The sequence below is a fragment of the Panthera pardus genome, unplaced genomic scaffold (assembly GCF_024362965.1).
Source record: "Panthera pardus isolate Hobbes unplaced genomic scaffold, ASM2436296v1 HiC_scaffold_5, whole genome shotgun sequence".
In the NCBI taxonomy this organism is placed as follows: Eukaryota; Metazoa; Chordata; class Mammalia; order Carnivora; family Felidae; genus Panthera; species Panthera pardus.
The window spans coordinates 2,979,456-3,002,080 of record NW_026526980.1 but is presented as its reverse complement, the minus strand read 5'-3'; the positions used below and the strand labels follow the sequence as shown (position 1 = coordinate 3,002,080).

At 52.9% G+C, this 22,625-nt stretch overlaps 1 protein-coding gene across 3 annotated transcripts in view; it reads right to left on the bottom strand.

Moving 5' to 3' along the window:
• ABAT (4-aminobutyrate aminotransferase) overlaps positions 1-22,625 on the bottom strand; it is an 86,941-nt gene that overhangs the window by 1,727 nt on the left and 62,589 nt on the right. For all 3 annotated transcript variants that reach the window (XM_053894417.1, XM_053894419.1, XM_053894418.1), the window contains exons 7-14: positions 12,522-12,602; positions 11,762-11,854; positions 11,239-11,301; positions 8,562-8,625; positions 7,990-8,138; positions 5,820-5,957; positions 4,863-5,030; positions 3,429-3,575 (exon numbers count right to left, since the gene is read on the bottom strand). In XM_053894417.1, the coding sequence (XP_053750392.1) occupies positions 3,429-3,575; positions 4,863-5,030; positions 5,820-5,957; positions 7,990-8,138; positions 8,562-8,625; positions 11,239-11,301; positions 11,762-11,854; positions 12,522-12,602 (903 nt within the window). The remainder of the gene's footprint in view (positions 1-3,428; positions 3,576-4,862; positions 5,031-5,819; positions 5,958-7,989; positions 8,139-8,561; positions 8,626-11,238; positions 11,302-11,761; positions 11,855-12,521; positions 12,603-22,625) is intronic.

Below are 22,625 nucleotides of genomic sequence, written 5' to 3'. Positions count from 1 at the left end.
CCTTTTCTAGAAAAGCGGTGGTTCTTCTAGAAGCAGCAGCTCAGTCTCACCGCAGGGCCTGAGGCTGGGAGCTGTCCTGGGCTGAACGGTGCCCCCCTCCCCAAATTCATGTCAACCTGGACACTGCGAAGGTGACCTTACTTTGAAATCGAGTCTTTGCTGATGCAATTAGGTGAAGAGGACATCATGCTGGACGAGGGTGGGCCCTAACTCCAAGGACAGGTGTCCATGTAAGAGGGAAATCTGGACAGAGACACAGGCACACAGGGGAACACTGGGGGCAGAGGCCGGAAAGGGGCACCCACAATCCTTTGGATGCCACCAAGGCCTGCGGACCACCAGAAGCTGGGACAGAAAGCGTGGCATGGGCCCTCCCCCACCCCTGCCCTGAGCCTGCAGCAAGAGTCAACACCCACGCTGCTCTCTCGATCTCAGACCTGTGGTCTCTAGAACAGTAAGAGAATGGTTTAAACCACCCAGTTTGTGCTCATGTGCTCCAGAGCCTGAGGAAGCTAACATAGTCACTTGGTGTGGAAGCTTGTGGTCCTCCTCCGCTCCATCGTTCGCACAAAGGATAATGAACAGGGCTGGATGAGCCCAAATGATCTCAGGGCAGTGGGGGCAGAGCCCGGGGGGCCAAGGTCATCTCCCTGCAGACCCGTGGTAGAAAGTGGAGACAAAGCCACATTCTGGTGGCAATAGAGGCCCGTATACGTGCCACGCATGGTCTTGAATTCTCATTCCACCAGCGGAGAAGGGAGTATTTGGTGTCCGCGGGGTGGGGGGGATCTGAGGCTCGGAAGTCACGTCAGCAGTTCCTCTGCTTGGTCTGGCCCCTGCTGATTGCTGGGAGCCTGTGCTTTGAACATACTCCTCCCTTCTAACCAGAGTGTTGTCTCTGGGGACAAGGTCTCATCTGTTCAGACACCCGGACACACACGCCCATGCGTGTGTCTGGTGACCGCTGACGTGATTAAGCGGCGCAGGACGTGGAGCTCCCTCCCCACCCCTCCTCATGGTGGGGCCTCGACTGTTGCCCCACCCCTACAGGCATCCTTTTCTTTCACCCACTCTTTCAGGGGATCCTGTAATCTGAACTCCTCCTCGCCTGTAGCTTTGTAAGGCCCTGCTAGGGACCCCTGACCGTTTGCATCCCTTGAGATGAACCAGTCGGGCCTCCCAAGGCACCGTGCCAGGCTTGGCAATGGGGTGTTGTTCTCCCAGAACCCTCAGCTGTGGCACTGTCTCGCATCTGGAAGCCGCTTAGGGTAATACTATCCACACCCCTTTTCAAAGCCAGGGGCCTTAGTCCAGGGCCTTTCGAGTTGCCTGGTGCTTAGGACCTGCTCTCATGACTAAGGATGGCTGGCATTAATTGGGACATTTAAGAGACCTACAAAGAAAACATTTCTGGCGCTCTGTCCGCCCTGGGCCTCGCTTTGCTGGGGTGGCAAGACGCCACTCCCAGGGGCAGACGACCACGTCTGCCGTTTATCCCTGGCCTCTGCCCAACCCCCAATTTAAATGTAAATCCAGACGGAGAGAAGAGAAAGAAAAAACTTCCACGCAGAGCACACGCACCCACAGCCACTGGGAGGTCTCAGCTGTTCTAACAGCCACACTTGACCCCTGCAGCGTCTTTGCAATCAGGCGGAACTGGGGTTAAAGCCTGGCCTCCTTGCTGCTGCTCACCTCCCCGGGCTTCCCTTTTCTCATCCGGAAAATGAGGATAAACATCATTTCTCAGCCTTTGGGCTAAGATCAAGTGCAGAAAATGAGGATAATTATGTTTTCCTAATTTCAAACTGTTCTGAGCTAGGGGTGCCAGAACAAATACAGGACACCCGGTTAAATCTGAATTTCAGATCAACAACTCATAATGTAGTGTAAGTATGTCCCAAATGGCACACAGGATATACTTATACTAAAAAAAAAAAAATCCGTTGCCGTTTTTCAAATTTAACTGAGAGCCCTGTATTGTAATTCATTAAATCTGGCATCCCTATCTTGGGGTGTGGGGTTTGTCCCCAGAGCTCCTGCCACTGCTCTGTGTCTGGAACCATGTCCTGTGCCTGCCCCTCCCCACCCCCACCTGGCCTCAGACTTAGCAAGTTCTCAATTAATGGAAATAATAATTACTAGGTCATTGATCATATCAGGGAGGTAAATGCTGGCAAAGAACATGGACTCTGAAGTCCACCAGAATCAGGTTCCAACCCGAAGGCCACCACATGGAAGCCGTGTAACTCTGGACAAGCTAGTAACCGCTCCATGCCTCAGATGCCTCATCTGCAAAATTGGGACAACAGGGGTTACACTCGCAGTATCACTACCGGACGTAACCCGAGTGTATGACAGCCCCTGGTAAGGCAGGGCATACAGCAGGCGCTCAATAATTAGAAGCTGTTACTATTGCCAACCACTGTCACCACCCCTTGGCGGTTCTGCTCAGGTCATGGGATCCTCCAGATCCCCGGCAGAAGGACTCTTTGTAACCATCTGAAGAAGGTCATCTGTCCTCCAACTCCTGGGCTGGATTGGCCAGTCCCGGAAGCACCATGGCTCCCGACAGCTTGCACCCCGTCTAGGAGAGTCAGGCGTGCGTGTGGGTTGGGGTGATTTGTGGGGCGGGGGGAGGTTAGGCAGACAGAATAAAAGTACGAAGACACCTGATTATAACTGAGAGCTATGCTGTCCCATGCGGGATCCACACGTGGCCTGAAACGTGGCCAGTCCAAGTTGAGGTGCACACGAGGGAATATGGGGACACATGGGTGGCTCCGTGGGTTGAGCGTCTGACCTGACTTCGGCTCAGGTCACGATCTCACAGTTTGTGAGTCCGAGCCCTGCGTCGGGCTCTGTGCTGACAGCTTAGAGCCTGGAGCCTGCTTCAGATTTTGTGTCTCCCTCTCTCTCTCTGCCCCTCCCCTGCTCATGCTGTGTCTTTGTCTCTGTCTCAAAAGTAAATAAACATTTAAGAAAATTTTTAAAAAGCAGGGAACATGAAAAACCACATTAATTATTTCCTCTATTGGTGGCAGGCTGAAATCGTAGTATGGATAGAAGGGGTTAAAGTAAACTACATTATTACTAGCTTTGCCTCCTTTTGTACTTTCAGTCTGGTTGCTAGAACATTTAAAGTCCCTTCGGAGGCCTGCAGAGTCTCCCACTGCACAGCGCTGCTTGCGGGGGGGGGGGGGCAGTACATGGAGGATGGGACCCACAAGGGAAGAGGGACGCATCGGGGACGCTGTGAGTGGGGCGTGTTTGCGAGAATTCTCAAAGGACAAATGTCGGAACCTGGTGTCAGAGGAGAGCCAGGTGTTCAGGAGCTGGGGATGGGGGTGGTGCGGGGTCCACGGAAACAAGGCTCAGATGTTGCCCTGGGGGTGTGTGGGGAACCATGGGTGGGGGTCTGGGAGGGGTACCTGGAGGTCCAACAGCCCCGTCAGCAGGACCTTCCCGGCGCGGGCCGCGTTGTTCAGCAGGTCCTCCCGCTTGATGATGTTGATGACCTCGGCCAGCAGCAGGTTCTTGGACGGGTCCCCCAGCCAGGTGTTAAAGATCCGGTACGGCTAGAAGGAGGCGCGTGGCGTCAGCAGGGTCGCACGCAGGCGCACCCTGGAGGGGCCCCGCTTCGCCCGGACACACCCTGTCCCCCGCTTAGGAGGAGAGAAACTAACCCAGGGAGCATCTCCCGGGGCCAGGGAGGATACCACACGGCAGCTCAGTGCATTCCTTCCACAACAGCTACCCCACAGCCCGGCACTGCCATTAGGGAGACCAAGCTGGTCCATGCCCGGGACAGTCCCTCAGTCCTGGGGACACCGAGACAGCTGGATCTGAACTACTACAATCCTCATTTTATAGGGAAAGAGCCGAGGGTGCTCGCTTCGGCAGCACATATATTAAAATTGGAGAAAGAGCCGAGGTTCTGAGAGGTTAAGTGATTTGTCCTGGAAAAATACAGCCCGTAGGTAGTGGAGTCAGGAGTGGATTGAGGGCAGGCTGACCCACAATGACCACCCTATATATCCCTCCTTCAATTATTCGGGGTGTCAGTGCAGCCAACTAAAACATACTTCCCAGCTCCCCCTTGCAGATAGGAGTGGCCATCTGAGCAAATCTCAGTCAGCGTGTTAGAAACAGAAATGTTGTGAAATTTCTGGGAAGGCTGCTTTATAAAGACAAGAAGGGGGCTACTTTGTCCTTCCTTCCTTTTTCCTTCCTACTGCCTAGAATTGATATGTGATGGCCAGAGCTCCAGCAGTGATTGTGGATCATGAGGCAATCTTGAGGGGGGAAACTACATGCAGGATTGGTAGAAGAAAGGATCCCAGGGCCCTGGTAACTGTGTGTGTGTGTGTGTGTGTGTGTGTGTGTGTGTGTGAATTCCTATGTGTATCTGGCAGTGCAGTGTAGTGGTTTAGAGCATGGGCTCCAGGTTTGAGCTTTGTCACCGAACAGGCTGTGTGACCTGGGACAACTTACTTAACCTCTCTGTGCCTGAGTCTTCATTACTAAACTAGGAGAGAAAAAATAGCATCTACTGGGTTAGACTGTTGTGAGGGTTACAAGTACACGAGGACTACTTAGAACTGGGCCAGGACATGGCAAAGGCTCGGTCCACAGCAGCAGCGATGAGCTCTATCATTGTAGGTGCACAGGGAAATCAGGAGACGGACAGTGAGCTGCTAGGAAGCCGCCCTGCAGAGAGCTGGGCGACCACTACCGCTGGCTAGTTACACTGGTAAACAGCGGGCGTCAGGAGACCTCTGGGACCCGTCCGGTGTCCACTCAGCTCCTGGTTTGGAGAAGGGAGCGGTCCTGAGCGAGGAGACGAGGGCAGGGCTGCTACTCACAGCGTTGGGCCTGAACTCCTCCTTGTGGAAGTAGCCTCCTGTCATCATTTTCTTGCTGAAGGTCATCACGTCCGCCGGGTCAGCCAAGCCCCAGTGCTCGTGGGCCCAGAATTTGCCAGTGCAGCCCCCTCCTGTCTGGACCTCATCCACCAAGAAGGCGCAGCCGTGCTGACCAAGATGGGAGAGAAGAAGGAAGTCAACACCCACCACCGCCAACCAGCCCGGAACCCCGCACCCAGCCCGCCTCTGTGACCAAGCCCCCGTTCCGGGGCCGTGCGAAGCGAAACTGGGCGGCTCTGAGGTCTGAGCTTCAACTTGTCCTCAGACTGCTGAGCTGAAACAGAACCGTGACGTCAGGTACGCCCTGAACCCCAGAGCACAGCGACACTGCATTCGGCTCAGGCTGGAGTCGGCCGGCTGACTTCCTCCGCCGGCCTGCTGTCCCAGCAGAGAGGCCGAGACGTGCCTCCCAGGCCCCGGCTGTCCTGTCTGCCAGTTCTGTCACCGCCCCCCCCACCCCAATGCTAGTTCCCGAGCACTTGTGCTGAGAGCAGCTCCCATCTTACTGGCCGGACGTGCCCGTTCCGTGTGCACGACAAACTGAAATACACACACGGAAGCACCAACGTGTGCTCACTAGTGTCTGTTGGGTGTGGCTGAGAGATGAGGTGGGCTCTCTAGAGAGAACAGGGAGGAGGCTGAGGTCTTCCCAGGCATCTCTTGAGTGGGAAAGTGCCCAGCTAACACTGCAGGGTGGAGGCTGATTCTGCAGTGAGATTTTAGGGAGAAATTCCCTCCCTTCCTCCTTCCCTACTTTCCGATGCCTCTACCTGTGAGGCCACCAGGCAGCCTCTGACCACCTGGACGTGTACAAGGACCCCGCGGCTAACACTTTGCTCTGGGAAAACCGTTGGAAACAGCCCATGGCCCCATCCAGCCCCGGCCCTGTGCACTGACCTTCCTGGAGATGTCTCTCAGCTTCCGGAAGAAGTCATCAGATGCGTGGTTGTCTCCGCCCTCAGACTGGATGGGCTCCACGATGATCCCGGCCACCGTCTTCTTCTTTTTCCGATATTTTACGATCAGATCCTCTACCTGCATTCCCAAGGGGGAAGTAACCATAGCTGGCGGGAGCCCTAGAGCGGCATCCGCCGATGGGGATGTGGGTTCCACGACTCCCTGAAACGATGCTGAGTATGTGTTCGTGTGCACTCCGGTGAGGACTGTGGTGTCCACTCGGGGCCGCCCCTGTGGGTGGGAGTGTGCCCTACCTGGGCCTGCTGCTGCACCTGTGGGACAGAAACTAAGGGCTCGGGTCACAGAGCGAATGAGTGAAACCATGCAGCATGGGGTCCGGCGTGCAGGACGGCGTAGCTGTGGCCGTTGCTGGTAATGCCATCGCTGTATCCTTAGTGTGATATTACTGTTGGCGGGAGAGTCCTTTCCGTGCAGAATCTGAGGCGTGTATTTGCTCAAAAGAACTGTTGCAAAAGTCACCTCTCATGATAGGAATCTAATCGGTCATGTCACGGAGCGGGGTAGGGGGTGGGGGTCATGGGTTGAACCTTGGATTGACCTGAGGGTATTTTGTGGGGTGATAAGAGGCCTTTGATCAGGGTGGTAGTTCTATGGGTATATTTGCTTGGTAAAGCTTTTTGAACTAGACACTAAAATGAGTGCACTTGGTGGTAGATAAGTGATGTGTTAGTGAATTAAAAATAATTAACTAAACAGTGACAGGGTACTCAGAAAAGCACCTTTTTAAAAAAATGTTTGCTTATTTTAGACAGAGAGAGAGAGAGAGACAGTGTGAGCGGGGAAGGGGCACAGAGAGGGAGAGACACAGAATCGGAAGCTGAATCTGATCAGAATCTGAGCTGTCAGCACAGAGTCTGACATGGGGCTCGAACCCACGAACCCTGAGATCATGACCTGAGCTGAGGTCGGATGCTTAACGGACTGAGCCACCCAGGTGCCCCAAGCGTCTGACTCCTGATCTCAGCTCAGGTCATGATCTCGCAGTTCATGAGATCAAGGCTCATGTTGGGCTCTGTACTGACAGCACAGAGCCTGCTTGGGATTCTCTCTCTCTGCTCCTCCCCCACTCAAACTCTCTCTCTCTCTCTCTCAAAATAAATAAATGTTAAAAAATGTTATTAAAATTAATTTTACCCATTTCCTTCCACTTTTTTTTATTATTTTTTTTAACATTTACTTATTTTTGAGACAGAGACAGAGCATGAACGGGGGAGGATCAGAGAGAGAGGGAGACACAGAATCTGAAACAGGCTCCAGGCTCTGAGCTGTCAGCACAGAGCCGGATGCGGGGCTCGAACTCACGGACCGCGAGACCATGACCTGAGCTGAAGTTGGATGCTTAACCGACTGAGCCACCCAGGGGCCCCTCCTTTCACTTTTCAAAAATGTGATTACTAGATACACTGCAGTCACACATGGGGTTCACATCTCTGTTCGACAGGTCTGTACTAGACCCCCTGTAGGTGTTAACCATGAATTGATTGAAAAGGATGATGATGTGTCTAAGAGGCAAACCAGCCTCAAACCAGCCTCACTTGAGCTCAAATTCCAGACCTGAAGAGCTTCCAATTTCTTTTCCCCGCAACAGAATCCTCCAGTGTCTAACACGGAACCCCAATATTTGGAACAGATGAAAGGAGGGGTGCTAGCTGTGTCTGAGGCATGGCAAGAGGGGGCTCCCTGTCCCCAGTCCCTCCCCTGGCCCCATTTCAGCCCCCAGGGAGCCCCAGGACTTGGAAGGAGGCTGAGAAGCAGTGGACAACAGGGTCCTGTGGATGCACTTTTCCTACGGGCTGCCTCATATTCTCATAAATTCCCTCCTATTCTGCAGTCAGTGAAGCTTGCCCCCAAAGAAACCTAAATACAGACATCAGTACCACAGATGGGGTGACGGACGCCAGGTGGAAAAATCAAGGTGCCCCCTTACTTTTCCTGATGTGCCTCTCTGTCCCTACGACCCTCCCAGGGAGCACCACGCGGGTCCCACATAAACCCTGTGTTCTTCTTCCCCTGAGCTGAGCCTTGCGGTGGTGGTGGGGAGCCGGGGGTAAGGAGACAGGGAGGGGAAATCTGCAGGGTCCGCTGTTACCTCTTCCAGACAGCGGGCCTCTTCTTGCTGGTTCTCTTTCACAAAGTCTTCCAGAGGGTATTTTAGCCGTGGGAACGGTGCGATGGGCCAGTCGAAGGAAGGGATGTCGATCTTGTGAATAGCTTTGGAGTGCGTGGTCGCTAAGCACCCTAGGGAAGCAGGAGGAACAGTCTTGGAAAAGGGGATCACGGGCAATTCAGGCCACGTCTCGCAACACCCAGGGAAGCCGCTGCCCGCAGTTCCTGTAACGTCCCGAAGCTGACCCCGTGAACCTGTGTGTGCATGCGTGCGCCCTTGACTTTCTGATTCATCACAGATTAAGCACGGGCTGCGAAGGCACAGGGCCAGGGTTCGAATCTGGCTCTGCCCCTGGAGGGCCTTAGAATGTTCCTTCCTTGTTGGGCCTCCCTTTCCGTGTCTGCAGAGCAGGACTAACAATCCTCCCCCCTCAGAGAATAGAGTGGAGTCCGTGAGAGACGCTAGGTGGAAACTGCCAAGGTGAAGATCGAAGCCGCCTACTGTGGTTGCTCTTATCTAACAGCCACCTCGGGGTCACGCTGCTCCCTCCTTACCCAGGGTCCTCCCGTGGAACGCGCCCATGAAGGAGAGGATGCTGTACTCGGGGCAGCCGGGGGCCTAGGACCAAGAGACAGTGGTCACATCAGTCACCGCTGTGAGGACTGGAGGGCCGTGTTGTGGTCCCCACACACCCACAGAAGTCCATCAGAAGAACCTCAGTCCCTTTGCACAGACAAGTTACACACCGGGTCCTGAGACGTCCAGCCCACAGACGTTTTGTTTTGTCAATAAAGTAAAGGTTTTTTTGACTTTTTCTTTTGTTAATTTTAAGTAGGCTCCACACCCAACATGGGGCTCATTGAAGTCACGACCCCAAGATCAAAAGTTATATGTTCTACTGACTGAGCCAGCCAGGTGCTCCAGTAAAATTCTTTAAAAATTTTAATTTAATTTTTTATATGTGTATGTTTTTCTTATTTGCGAGAGAGAGAGAGAGAGAGAGAGAGAGAGAGGGAGAGAGAGAATGCGAGTAGGAGACGGGCAGAGAGAGAGAATCCCAAGCAGGCTGCACCATCATCAGAGTCTGACTCACGGCTTGTTCTCAGGAACAGTGAGATCATGACCTGAGCTGAAATCAAGAGTCGGAGGCTCAACTGACTGAGCCACCTAGGTGCCCCCCAATTTTTTTAATCAAGAGATTTCACTGAACTCTCCAAACTTCTGCCTTCTCACAAATTCCACATAATTTGGGCCCGTTGTAGTCAAACACAAAGGCTCGTCTAGCCGGGCTGCCCCAGGGCCTGACACCCGCCTTCTGCCCTGATGTCACCTGCCTGGGCTGCTGGGGCTGTTGAGCTTTCGGCCCCCATCTCTCGGCCCTGCTGGGGCTGTTGAGTTTTCAGCCTGTCTATGGGCTCTGCAAACTCCTCCTCCTGCAGATTGCCCTGACTTCCCTGCTCCAGGTGGGCCTGGTGCCTCCTGGGACAGGAGGCCGGACCAGCCGTCTCACTGGAAATGCCCCAGGGCTTTGGAAGGGGTCTGTGGGGCTGGGGCCGGAGCGGCTGCCCCTGGGCTCAGGAGGGACGCAGGGACTCCCCAGCGAATGGCACAGCTGCATTATTTCCTGACCCTCCACCTGGCCAGGGAATCAGATGGGTTTTCAGCTGCTTCAGGCACACTACCAGGGACACCACCGCCGAGGCAACCACGGGGCCCAGAGGCGCTGGGAGGCTCACGTAGTGTTTTCTCAGGCTGGCTGATCTCCTCTAGGTCCCTGAGACGCCCCCGGGAGAAGCACCAGGACCCCCAGCCCCAGCAAACTCTGGAATACCCCCCCCCCCCGCCGTCATTTTCCTTGTTTGTCCCCTAATGCAGCCACTCAAAGTGAGGAATGGGGTCTAAAAGTGCTGATGGACTAGGATGTCCGCGGGTATCAGATGAGAAGGAGGGAGGGCACCATCCACTGTTTTTAAAGATGGCCAGAAGAAAAAAAAGAAAATACTTAAGTGTACGGAGGTCTGTATGAACACAGAGAAAGGGCTGGGTAGATTTGCCCGAAAGAGGTGGATTAGGAACAAAAACATTTAAGGAAGCATGAAAAAAAACCAACCTTACCGCCCAGAGGCAAGGCCTGTAAACATGTGAGCGGGATTTCTTCCAGTAATCTGTGCATTTATTTACATGGTTGACAGCACAGCGTCCGTGTAATTTACATTCTCCTGTTTTCACTAAATTACGGCATGCGTGTCTCCGGGCCAAGAAAAACCCTCTGTGACTATTTCTGCACAATACTGTGGATGCATGCAGGGGGGTACCTGAGTTCAGTGGCTCTTGATTCTTTTTTTTTTTTAAGCAGCAGACATTTCTGCCTAAATCATAAGCGGGGAGGGGCCCTCGCTGAAAGCGGGAGGACAGGCCTGCTGGCTGGTGAGCTTGGGATGTACCCACCTCGACCCCTCGCCTCCGGCATTGGCCGCCTTGCTGCCTCTGTGAACTGCTAGGGTTCCATTTGGAACCCCTACACTTAAGTCCTCTTTCCCTGTTACTGGCTGTAAAGGCGGGTTTCCAATCTTTTCTGGTTATCACGACTATAAACACCAGTGGGGTGAACACCCTGGTACATACCTTTGTGTTGACATTTTGAATTATTCTAGAGAATACACTAAAGGCTCCTTAAACAGTCCAAGTCAGGCAGTTGTCCTGGGAAACTGAGGAGTGCTGGTCAGGAAGGGCTCCCCTCAGCCTTGACATGAGGGGAATGGACCTCTCTGTATGACAGACTGTGTCCTTTCCAGTTTGAAGCCCTCTCCCTCAGTGTGATGGTGTTCGGAAGAGGGGCCTCTGGGAGGTGACGAGGGTTGGATGAGGTCATAGGGTGGGGCCCCTGTGATGAGATCAGTGTCCTTACAGGAAGAGACCCCAGAGTTCCTGCTCTCTCGCTCTCTCTCCCACACACGTGAGGACACAGCGAGAAGGCAACGTCTACAAGCCAGGCAGAGAGCGTGCCCCAGGGAACCAAATTGACCTTGACCTTGGACTCCAGCCTCCCGAACCGCGAGGAAATACATGTCTGTCGTGTAAGCCGCCCAGTCTGGGTGCGGAATTTGGTTACCGGCACCGAGCTGCGTAAGACCCCTCCTATTTGAGAAGGCCAGGGCCAGCCAGGGCCAGCTGGAGGGACTGTGGTGACTGACCCCCCGCAGCTGAGACCAAAGGGCCCGCTGCCCTTACCTGGTTGATCATGCACGTCTCCAGCTCCTCTTTGGAGAAACCCGTCTGGCCCCTTTCCTTGCTCTGACAAAACAGAAGAGACACAATCTGAGTCGCTCCGGGGGACGCGGGGCTTCCACTTTGCACTCAGAACCCCCACAAGTGCTCTCTCAAGGCTGACTGCAGATGCCGACCGTTCCGCTTGGGTACTAACACGTGAGATTGTTCAGCAGGCTTGCAGCAAAGTAAGTGCACGGATACACAGGTGTGCTATTACTCTGTCCACAACAACCCAGGGCTGCGAGGATGGGGTCTGTGATGCCAAGGAAAACCCGTGTCATCGCATCGGGTGACGGCTCTCTGCACCACACGCCAGGGGTCGTCTGGAGAGCCCTGTCCAGGCGGTGGCCCTCTCTGGATTTTGACCGTGGCCAGGCGGGGTGAACAGCGGGACAAGGGGTGAGTGTGTGGCTGGGGGCTGGGCGCGTGTGCGCGTGTGTGTGCGTGCATGTGTGTGTGCACATGATCATGCCCCAAACCTCACCCGGTACCACATGAAGATGGTCTTAAAGGCATTTTCGTTGGAGCAGGAGCCGCAGGACATGGTGATGAGCTGGGACATTCCTTTGGGAGCCACCTGCAGGGAGGGAAACGGCGGTCGGCTCGCTCCATCTGGACTCCCGCTTGCCCAAGCAGGAGCTGAGCCTTCACAGGGGTACAGTCTGGGCTGGGGGAGGCTGGGCAGGGGTGGGGGGGGGGAACCAGGACCGTCCCCCAGAGCAGCGGGACTGGGGAGAGTGGACGGAGGCTCTTCCAGGGGGTGGAGGACAAGCCCAGGAAGGCCCTGGGGCTGGAGGGGACGGAGGAGAACAGCATGAAGAAAAGCCCAGACTGTCCTGCCCGGTGCAACCACCGTCCCCCGAGGTGCCCATGTTTTACAGGTAGGAAGTTGAGATTCAGGAGGATTTGAATCATCATAACAACTAAAACCGAACCGTAGGGGAGGGATGAATCACACGCAATGCTCCTATCGTGGAGCAAATATTCATTTCCCCTGGATCCTTTGTTCCTGCGCACAAGGAGTCCCTTCCTTTCCTTTGAAAGGAAAAGTGAAAATACTCTTCAGGAAAGAAACAGCACAAGAACAAGACCCAAGCAGACACATGGCATCCTCTACCCTTATGGATCTCGGTCCTTTCCTTTCCCCGTGCTGGCACTGCCTCCCTGAGATCGGCTGGCCTTCCCGCAGGGCTGGAGGGCAGGGGGTGGGGGGGGTGGGGATGGGGTTGCTCCCGGGGACTCACCGAGAGCAAGGACTCCCGGAGCTTCTCCACAAAGTTCTCCGGGGGAAGGATTCCGAGGGCAGGTCGGTTGATGAAAGTGCTCTGCAAAAAGGTAGGACACCGAGGGTGACTTCTCCGACTACTACAGGTGACTACTCCCTGTCGACCAAAGACCAACCAAGCTTTTCACAGCGGGTGTGTTCACACAGGCTCATGGTGTTTCCTAGGGGGTGGGATCGGCCGACCTCCCCGCACTCTCCTGAGAAATCCCCTGGGCTTGCTCTGGGTGTAAAAGACGACTGAGATATTTCTTTCTTTCTTTCTTTTTTTTAATTTTTTTTTGTTTTTAATGTTTATTTATTTTTGAGAGAGTTAGAGACAGAATGTGAGTGGGTTAGGGGCAGACAGAGGGGGAGACACAGAATTGGAAGCAGGTTCCAGGCTCTGAACTGTCAGCACAGAGCCTGATGTGGGGCTCGAACTCACGGACCGTGAGATCATGACCTGAGCCGAAGTCGGACGCTCAAATGACAGAGCCACCCAGGCGCCCCAGACGGAGACGTTTCTTGGTTGCGATATTGCATTGCAGTTACAGATACTACCACTGGGGGAAGGGGGGGGGTACACGTCGTACTATTTTTTGCAACTTCCTGTGAATTAGGATTCAGTTAGAATTTTATAATTATAGTATTATTTTATCACCGAACTATAATGATCATTTTAACAGCCCACCCATCATCATGGCTAAAAAACAAAAAGTGGACGACAGGAGGAATGGGTGAGGGAGCAGAGCCGCCAGAACCCCGGTCACAGCCGGAGGGAACCAAGTTTGGCTCTGGGAGGCAGCTGGCAGGGCTGTTTCTTACAACGATGAACACACACACACACCCATCACTGGGCAGTTCTCCTCCGAGGTATTTACCCACGCGAAACTTTGGAAGCACACGTCCACACAAAGCCGTGAACGTACGTGCATGTTTACAGTGGATTTTATTTTTATTTGCCCCAAATTGGAAACAAACCACATGTCCCTCTGCTGGGGGAAAGATAAGTAAACTGGTCCCTGCACACTGCGGAACACCAGTCAGCGACGGAACCGAACAATCCGCTGACACGCGGTGACGTGGACGAACACGGGAGTCTCAAGGTCACGATTCTGCGTGAAAGCGCCCAGAATCAGAGTTGCACACTGGGGACGCCTGGGTCAGTTAAGCGTCCGACTTCGGCTCAGGTCACGATCTCAGGGTTTGTGAGTTCCAGCCCCGCGTGGGGCTCTGTGCTGACAGCGTGGAGCCTGGAGATGCTTCGGATTCTGTGTCTCCCTCGCTCTCTGCCCCTCCCCCGCTCACGCTCTGTCTCTCTTTCAAAAATAAAACTAAAACATTAAAAAAAGGAAAAGAGTACACACTGTATGGTCCCCTTCATAGGACATTCTGAAAAAGCTAAAACTATAGGGACAGACAACAGCTCCTGGCTGCCAGGGGCTAGGGTGGGACTGAGTACAAATGGGCTTGGGGTAATGTCTGGGTGATGAATTGCTGTTTGGATATTTTTAAAAATTGTGGTTAAAAGAAAAAACAGGTGACATAAAATTTTAACAAACTTAACCATTTCTTTTTTTTTTAAGTTTATTTATTTTTGAGAGAGAGAGAGAGTGAGAGAGAGAGAGAGAGAGCGAGAGAGGCAATGCGCATGTGCAAGCAAGGGAGGGGCAGAGAGAGAGGGAGAGAGAGAATCCCAAGCAGGCTCCGCATGGTCAGAGCAGAGTCTGCTGCGGGGCTCGACCTCCTGAACTGTGAAATCATGACCTGAGCTGTAATCAAGTCGGATGCTCAACTGACTGAGCCCCCAGGCGCCCCACCACCATAACCATTTCTTTTTTATTTATTTATTTTTTATGTTTATCTTTGAGAGAGAGAGAGAGAGAGAGAGGGAGCAGTAGCAGGGGAGGGGCAGAGAGAGAGGGAGACACAGAATCTGAAGTAGGCTCCAGGCTCTGAGCTGTCAGCACAGAGCCTGACGCAGGGCTTGAACTCTTGAACAGTGAGATCACGACCTGAGTGGAAGTGGGATGCCCAACTGACTGAGCCCCCCAGGCGCCCACCATCTGAACCATTTCTAAGCATCCAGTTCAGTAGTGTTAAGGATATTGTTGTGCAACCATCCATCCATCTCCAGAACCTTGTCATCTTGCAAAACTGAGATTCTGTTCCCATTAACCACTAACTCCGTTCCCTCCTCCCCCGAGCCCCGGCAACCACCCTCTACTTCTCTGGCTCTGTGAGTCTGACGACTCCGGGTGCCTCATAAAAGTGGAATCACACAGCATTTATCCTTTGGTGACTGGCTTCTTTCGCTGAGCATCATGTCCTCAGCGTTCATCCATGTTGTACCAGGTGTCAGAATGCCCTTCCTTTCTAGGAGCTCAGTGATATTCCACTGCATGGATAGATCACACTTTGTTAATCTATTTCTCCATCCACTGATGGACACTCTGGTTTCTTCCACCTTCCCAGTGACTGAACGGTGCTGCTGTGAATGCGGGTGTCTGGGTGTGCCTCGATTTTGGCAGTGACTACATGACTGTGTGTTTGGTGAAACCCACAGAGCTATACAGCACAAAGGATGTGTTTTATTGCATGCGAATTCTATTTGAAAAAAAAATGGGGAAAAGCGCGTTAAGAGGCAGTGGTGGCTCTGGAATTTCTACCCAGAGCAGGGCTTAGGAGAGCAGTCTGATCAAGGAGCCAGCTGCAGCCCTTCAGAAGTGGAATGGGTTGAGTGTGAGAAAAGCAATGTTAGAAAGATCACCTGACTCCTTACATGTTGATGTTTTATTCTAATTTTCATCGATGTGGGTCCAGAGATGTATTTCCCTCGGCAAGGAAATCAACAGTGCACGCCTGATTCTAAATGGACACTTGCTTCTGATAACCCAAAAGGGAGGGGGGCATGGTGGCCACTGAGGTCAACCTGTCCAGCTGGCCAAGGGTCGGTCAGCCCTTACTGTCACTTCAGAGCAGAAACTTGGGCCAAGGGAGCCAGGGCTTCCAAATTTGAAAAGGGAAATGCAGCTTTTAGTGGGAAATCACCTCACTTTAAAATGCTGGCCAAAATTATCTTTTTTTTTTCTTTAAAGTTTATTTATTTATTTATTTTGAGAGAGAGAGAGAGAGAGAGAGAGAGAGCGAGCAGGGGAGGGGCACAGAGGGAGGGACAGAGAATCCTAAGCAGTCTCCGAGTGGACAGTGCAGAGTCTGACATGGGACTCGAACTCAAGAACCGTGAGATCATGACCTGAACAAAAATCAAGAGTTGGATGCTTAACTGACTGAGCCACCCAGGTGGCCCTGGCCGAAATTACCTTAAAATAGCCTCTGGCCAAGGGGCAGTCCCACACTCAGGTAGCTGCGTTCTTGGAGAGAACCGGGCCCTGCCTGCTGGCTTCAAATCACAGGCACGGCCACTGGCTGCCCACACGACAGGGCCCACGCAGAGGCCCACGCAGGATCAAGGGCTCCAAATCTCCCCATGGGCTGGTGCACAAATACTTGCTTTAAAGCGAGGCTGAAGGATAGCATTCAATTCTGGAGATGCTGACCTCAGTGGGGTGAGGCTCCCAGCATTTTATACTCTGACCCGGCTAAGCTCATTTCTCCACCTCCTCTAAAGAAACAATTTCCACCATGGACAAAGGTTATGCATCTAATTATTCAGGTAGCCTGAAAAAGGAGAAACACTCAAAATGCCAACATCAGGTTAAGTAAACTGAAGCACGCTAACTCAAGAGATGTTCTGCGGCTAGTCAAATAGTCTTTCTCTTTCTTTCTTTCTTTCTTTCTTTCTTTCTTTCTTTCTTTCTTTCTTTCTTTCAATTTAAATTCAAGTTAGTTAACATATAATGTAGTATTGGTTTCAGGAGTATAAAATGGTGGGTTTCTTTTTTATGTTTATTTTGAGAGAGAAAAAGAGTGCGGGTGCAAGCTGGGGAGAGGTAGAGATAGAGAGAGAGAGGGAGAGAAAGAATCCCAGGCAGGCTCTGTGCTGTCAGAGCAGAGTCCAACATGGGGCTCGGTCCCACACAACTGTGAGATCATGACCTTAGCTGAAGTCAAGAGTCAGACACTTAACCAACTGAGCCACTCAGGTGGCCCTAAAATGGTGTTTTTTAAAAAGGTTACAGCTGTCCATAAGGGTTCACTCTTCGTGGAGTACATCCTACAGGTTTTCACAAATGGATAATGACATGTGTCCATCATTCCAGAAAAGACACAGATGGGAGCACAGATGGAATAAGACTAGAGCTGTCTTCCCCCAGAGTGCCCTGGGCACGGGTCAGGAAGAGTCTGGGAGGGGTCTGCACAATGGTAAACAAGGAGGATGGCACAAAAACAGACACTCAGATCAATGGAACAGAATAGAGAACCCAGAAATGGACCCACAAACGTATGGTCAACTCATCTTTGACAAAGTGGGAAAGAATATCCAATGGCATAAAGACAGTCTCTTCAGCAAATGGTGCTGGGAAAACTGGACAGCGACATACAGAAGAATGAACCTGGACCACATTCTTACACCATACACAAAAATAAACTCAAAATGGATGAAAGACCTAAATGTAAGACAGGAAGCCATCAAACTCCTCAAGGAGAAAGCAGGCAAAAACCTCTTTGACCTCGGCCACAGCAACTTCTTACTCAACACATCTCCGGAGGCAAGGGAAACAAAAGCAAAAATGAACTCTTGGGACCTTATCAAAATAAAAATCTTCTGCACAGCAAAGGAAACCATTAGCAAAACCAAAAGGCAACTGACGGAATGGGAGAAAATATTTGCAAATGACATATCACATAAAGGGTTAGTATCCAAAATCTATAGGGAACTTATCAAACTCAACACCCAAAAAACAAAGAATCCAGTGAAGAAATGGGCAAAAGACATGAATAGACACTTCTCCAAAGAAGACATCCAGATGGCTAACAGACACATGAAAAAATGCTCAACATCACTCATCATCAGGGAAATACAAATCAAAACCACAATGAGATACCACCCTACACCTGTCAGAATGGCTCACATTAACAACTCAGGCAACAATAGATGTTGGCAAGGATGTGGAGAAAGAGGATCTCTTTTGCACTGCTGGTGGGAATGTGGTACAGCCACTCTGGGAAACAGTATGGAGGTTCCTCAAAAAGCTAAAAGTAGAACTACCCTACAACCCAGCAATGGCACTACTAGGCATTTATCCAAGGGATACAGGGATGCTGTTTCGAAGGGGCACATGCACTCCAACATTTATAGCAGCACTATCAACAATAGCCAAAATATGGGAAGAGCCTGAATGTCCATTGATGGATGAATGGATAAAGAAGATGTGGTGTGTATACACACATACACACACACACACACACACACACACACACACACACACACACAATGGAGTATTACTCGGCAATCAAAAAGAATGAAATCTTGCCATTTGCAACTACATGGATGGAACTGGAGGGTATTATGCTAAGTGAAATGAGTCAGTCAGAGAAAGCCAAATATCATATGACTTCACTCATATGAGGACTTTAAGACACAGAACAGATGAACATAGGGGAAGGGAAGCAAAAATAATACCAAAAAAGGGAGGGGTACAAAACATAATAGACTCTTAAATATGGTGAATAAACAGAGGGTTGCTGCAGGGGCTGTGGGAGGGGGGATGGGCTGAATAGGTGGGGGGCGTTGGTGGGTCTACTCCTGAAATCATTATTGCACTGCATGGTGGCTAACTTGGATGCAAATTTGGGAGGGGGGGAATAAAATAAAATTTAAAAAAATTAAAAAGAAATAAAAATATAATAAAAATAAAAAATAAACATTAAAAATTAAAATAAATAAAATACTTAAAAAAACAAAACAAAAAACAAGGAAGATCACCAGCAGGTGGGTTTGGTTATGAGAACGGATTGTGCCAAACGCAATGTGGCACCCTGGACTGGATCCTGGAACCAGACAATGAGCATTACTGGGGAAAGTGGGGAAATCTGAATGCGGTCTGTACCACATAACGTGCCCTCGTTAATGTCCTACTTTTGACAAAGGTGCTGTGGAGAGGGCGGTATGGGCACTGGGTGAACTTGGGGAAAGACAGGTGGGAACTGTCTCTGCACCTGCTGTGTGAATCTGAAACTAGCCCACAGCCGAATCGCCCGTCAAAAGTGGGAGGGACTGACTGGGCCTAGGGACTGCTCGGGTACCTCTCTCCTGGACATAATCAGTGCAGTAAACCCAGTGCAAATCCGAACAGCGGCTTCACTGCATCAGAAGGCCCCAGAATGCGATCTCCTTGGTGGCTTTGGAACTTGCCTTGGACTGCTAGAAACTGGGGCAGACTCATGCTGCTTTTTCTGCTTTGTGACCACATGGGTGAGTCTAGGGTAAGTAGCGGGGGGCGGTAACCCTCCTCGCTGTAGAACTGGGGAAAGTGAGGAGCAGAGAGGTCAAGCTACCTGCCCCGAGTCACACAGACAAGGAAGGGGCAGAAGCATGGCTCCAAGCGGGCTTGCTGACCTCAGATTCCATCCTCTGCCCGACCTGCAGGCAGCATCCGCCTGTAGATGTTGATGCTGGATCTGGATCCGAGTCTGCTTGGTGCAACCCAGAGACTTGGCTGGCCTCTGGGGGCCTTTGCAGGCATCTCCTTGCGGCTCCTGAGAAATCTAGCTCACTGTGAGACCAGGGTCGAGGCGAACTGCCAGCACCGGTTCCGGGGGAAGCAGCTCATGGAGGGGACGGCTGGGATGGCGGGCTGGCCGCCTGACTGCCTATCTGGGACCGCGGAAGATGTGGGGGTGGTGCTCCTGTTCGACAAAGTGTGACATTAAGAACAGAAGGTATCTGGGACTTTGGGTAGTGGGATCCAGTAAGGACAGGTTTCTAGAAGCTCTGCTGTCAGGCTCAGCAGTCCTGAAGTGCAGTGTGAAGGGGATGGGCTTTGGTTGAAGCGGCTGTGCAACCTGGAGCAACTCACTTAACCTCTCTGGTCTTCACAGTCCTTATCTGCCAAAATGCGGGCTCCTCCCTTGGTGCTTGTAGGCAGCCAGTGAGACGGCAGAGCAGCTGAGGCAGCAACTTAGTCTAGATGAATGGTCAGGAAGGCGCAAAGGCCTGGGGGTCACGGTGATGGCACGTGTCTTACCTGACCAGGTCCACACTCCCCCATGTCACGGACGTCAGACTGCACCCATCACTCAGCGCAATGACTGTGCACTGACCATCGTACAGATAAATGATCACTGTGCAAACTGTGGGCACTGTCACGAGTGACCCTGGTGACATAAGAAATTGTAACTGGAGCCCAGAAATTGGATCCAGGGGTCGTGCCTTCATTTTTGCAGCCACGTGAAATAATTATGTTGGAGTATGAGGGTGGTGTGGTTGGGGGACAAATGGGTTGATCAGCCCCTTCACGGGACTGGCAGGACCCTGCCCTCCACTTGCAAATTACCATCATCACCGAGTGAGTGCACCCCTAGCCAAGAATTTGCAAGACGCAACATGTCGGCCAATGGTCCCCCAGCCTGATGCCCGGGGTGCACCCGGCTTCTCTAAGACCGTGCCGGGGGACTCCTTTCACTTGCCCAAGCCCAGACTTCTGCAGCAGAATGACGTCAGCAGGGACTGTGGTCCCAATCCATCTAGACCGTGACCTCACTGGCACCCAGAACGGTGCCCGGCACGCAGTAGGTATTCAATCAATAATCGATGACTGAACAAATGTCAAGAAACGAGGCTGAAGCAGCAGGAGCCAGACCGCAAAGGGCTTTGCATCTGAAGCGGGGGAGGTGGGGCGCACTCTGGGGGCCACGGGTGCAGTTTGGAGGCAGTGAGCGTGGGCCTGACAGGGTGGGGGGGGCTGGTCCACAGGGGCCACTGGGAAGACGCAAGGTCACGACAGGTCCCGACAGGGTGAGGGTTGAGAGGTGGGTGGGAGGAAGGGAGGATGAAGCGGCTCCCAGGTTCCTGGCACAGACAGGTGGGGGCAGGGCATCCCTGAAATCAGAATCCCCAAAGTCACGTGTTTTCAGGGATGATTCTGCCTCTGCAGGCAGCTGACACTGCAAATGTGTGTGACATGTTTGTTGACACATTTTTCCCAGCACCAACTGCCGAGGCATCTGGGATCCGCACAACGTTTCGAAACAAAGCCAGGCTCTGGATGTAAACACACCCGCGCCCCAGCGGCCTCGCCAGGCACCTTCAGAGGGGGACCTTCAGAGGGGGACGCCCTTTCTGCTCCCGCAGCTCCTGAACTTGTGCGTCCCCAAGCCCCTCCCCAGCGGGGCACAGCCGTTTGTGAGAAGGGAAATGTAGCTCTTTCCTATTCTTTTCAACTCTGCCAGTTAGAAGGGGCTTTAAGCTCGGGGAGTGGGCTCCCAATGCTCCGCTCCCCCCCCTCCCCCCCAATCCCTGCTGTCTTAGATTCCTCTTTTTAGGAGTCACACTCCCTGTGCCACCCTGGGTAGGACACCCGGTGTGGCTGAGGATGTGCAGCAGCAACGAACTCACACGCTACTGGGGGCAGGAACATCCACAAGCAGCTGGGGACGCTGGCAGGAGCCGCTGAAGCCGCTCTCGTGCGCGCACGGCCATGGGCAGCAGGGTGGCTTGGCCTTGAGTCCCGTGGCCGTGCATGCACGTGTTCCCCAGAGCACACGTGTTCCCTGGAGCACACGTGCTCCGACGTTCTAGAAGGATGCAGCCCAAGGGCCCGTCGGCAGTAGGATGAAGTGGTCCCTGGCAGTGCGTGCACACAATGGAAGGCCGTGAAGCCCTGAGAGTGCACGGTCTGCGGCCACACACAAGGATGGACCCCGCAGACGGACTTCGAGGGAAACAAGCCACTGGGCATGCTAAAGACCACGCATGCTATGGTTCCATGTACGCGGGTAAAGAACGGAGAAAACGCACGTCTGCCGTTAGGGGAAGGGCATCCGGGCAGGGGTGCATGGTGGGGAGACCAGGTGCAATTCATGCATTCCCAACTGGGGTGAGAAACCGCTTCCCCCCCTGTGGTGTGGGGAGCACAACTGTCTACACGGTATGCGTTTACCATATTGCAGAGGGGTGCTCTAGATGGCACAATTTCTGCCCATCCCGGGACCCAGAACTTGTAGATGCGATTAAGGTTCTTGATCAGCTCAGATGGGGACAATGTTCTGGATTTTCAGGGTGGGTTGAGTGCAACCACATGAGCCCTTAGCTAAGAGCAGAAACAGGAGGAAGGCAGAGAGGACCGGCCACTGCTGGCTGGAGGACGGAGGGACCACACGGAAACCATGAGAACGAGGTGCCAGGGACCTGCATGAGCACAGGAGCAGATTCTGCCCCAGAGCCTCGGCTAAGAGCTTCTTGTGCGCCTTGTGAGACCCTACGCAGAGCCCGCCAGACCCCTGGCCCACAAAATCCGTGCCAAGATACCCGGGTGTTGTTGCAAGCCTCTAAGCCGGCGGTCATTTGCGACGGTAGTAACAGGAAATGTGGCGGCATTAAGACTGCGTGACGGCGGGAACAATTAGGAAAATTGTGTCTAAAAGGGCTCCTTAAGGAAGTGATAACAAAGCAGAAGGGAGACAATTCACTGAGCAGTGCGCTCGGGGCTGGAGGGGATGCGCGCTTCTGCGCGGGTTATATCCAGTGTGACTGATCAGCAGCTTCCTGCCCCTCTCCTGCAGGGGTGCTCGCCTCGGGGCCCCTCCACCCCCTCCGCTCCACTAGGGGCACCTGGCAATGTCTGCAGACAGGTTTGCTTCTCAGAGCTGAAGAGGGGACGCTGCTGGCACCGAGCAGGTGAGGCCAGCAGGTGCACTGGAGGCCCCCCACCGTTGCAGAGAACCACCTCTGTAACCATCACCAGTGCCGAGGCTGACATCAGCCTGTGTGGTCCCTAAATCTGCACGCTGTCAGGTCCCTCCGGCTTGGCTCTGGCCACGCTGTCCTCTTTTACCCCTCAGCCTCGAAGCTGCTCTCCCACCCTCTCCCCTCTCCCTGCAGGGGCCCTGGAGGCACCTCCTCCTTCAATCTCAGCTCAAAGGTCACTTCCTCGGAATCCTTCCCTACCCCCCCTCGCCC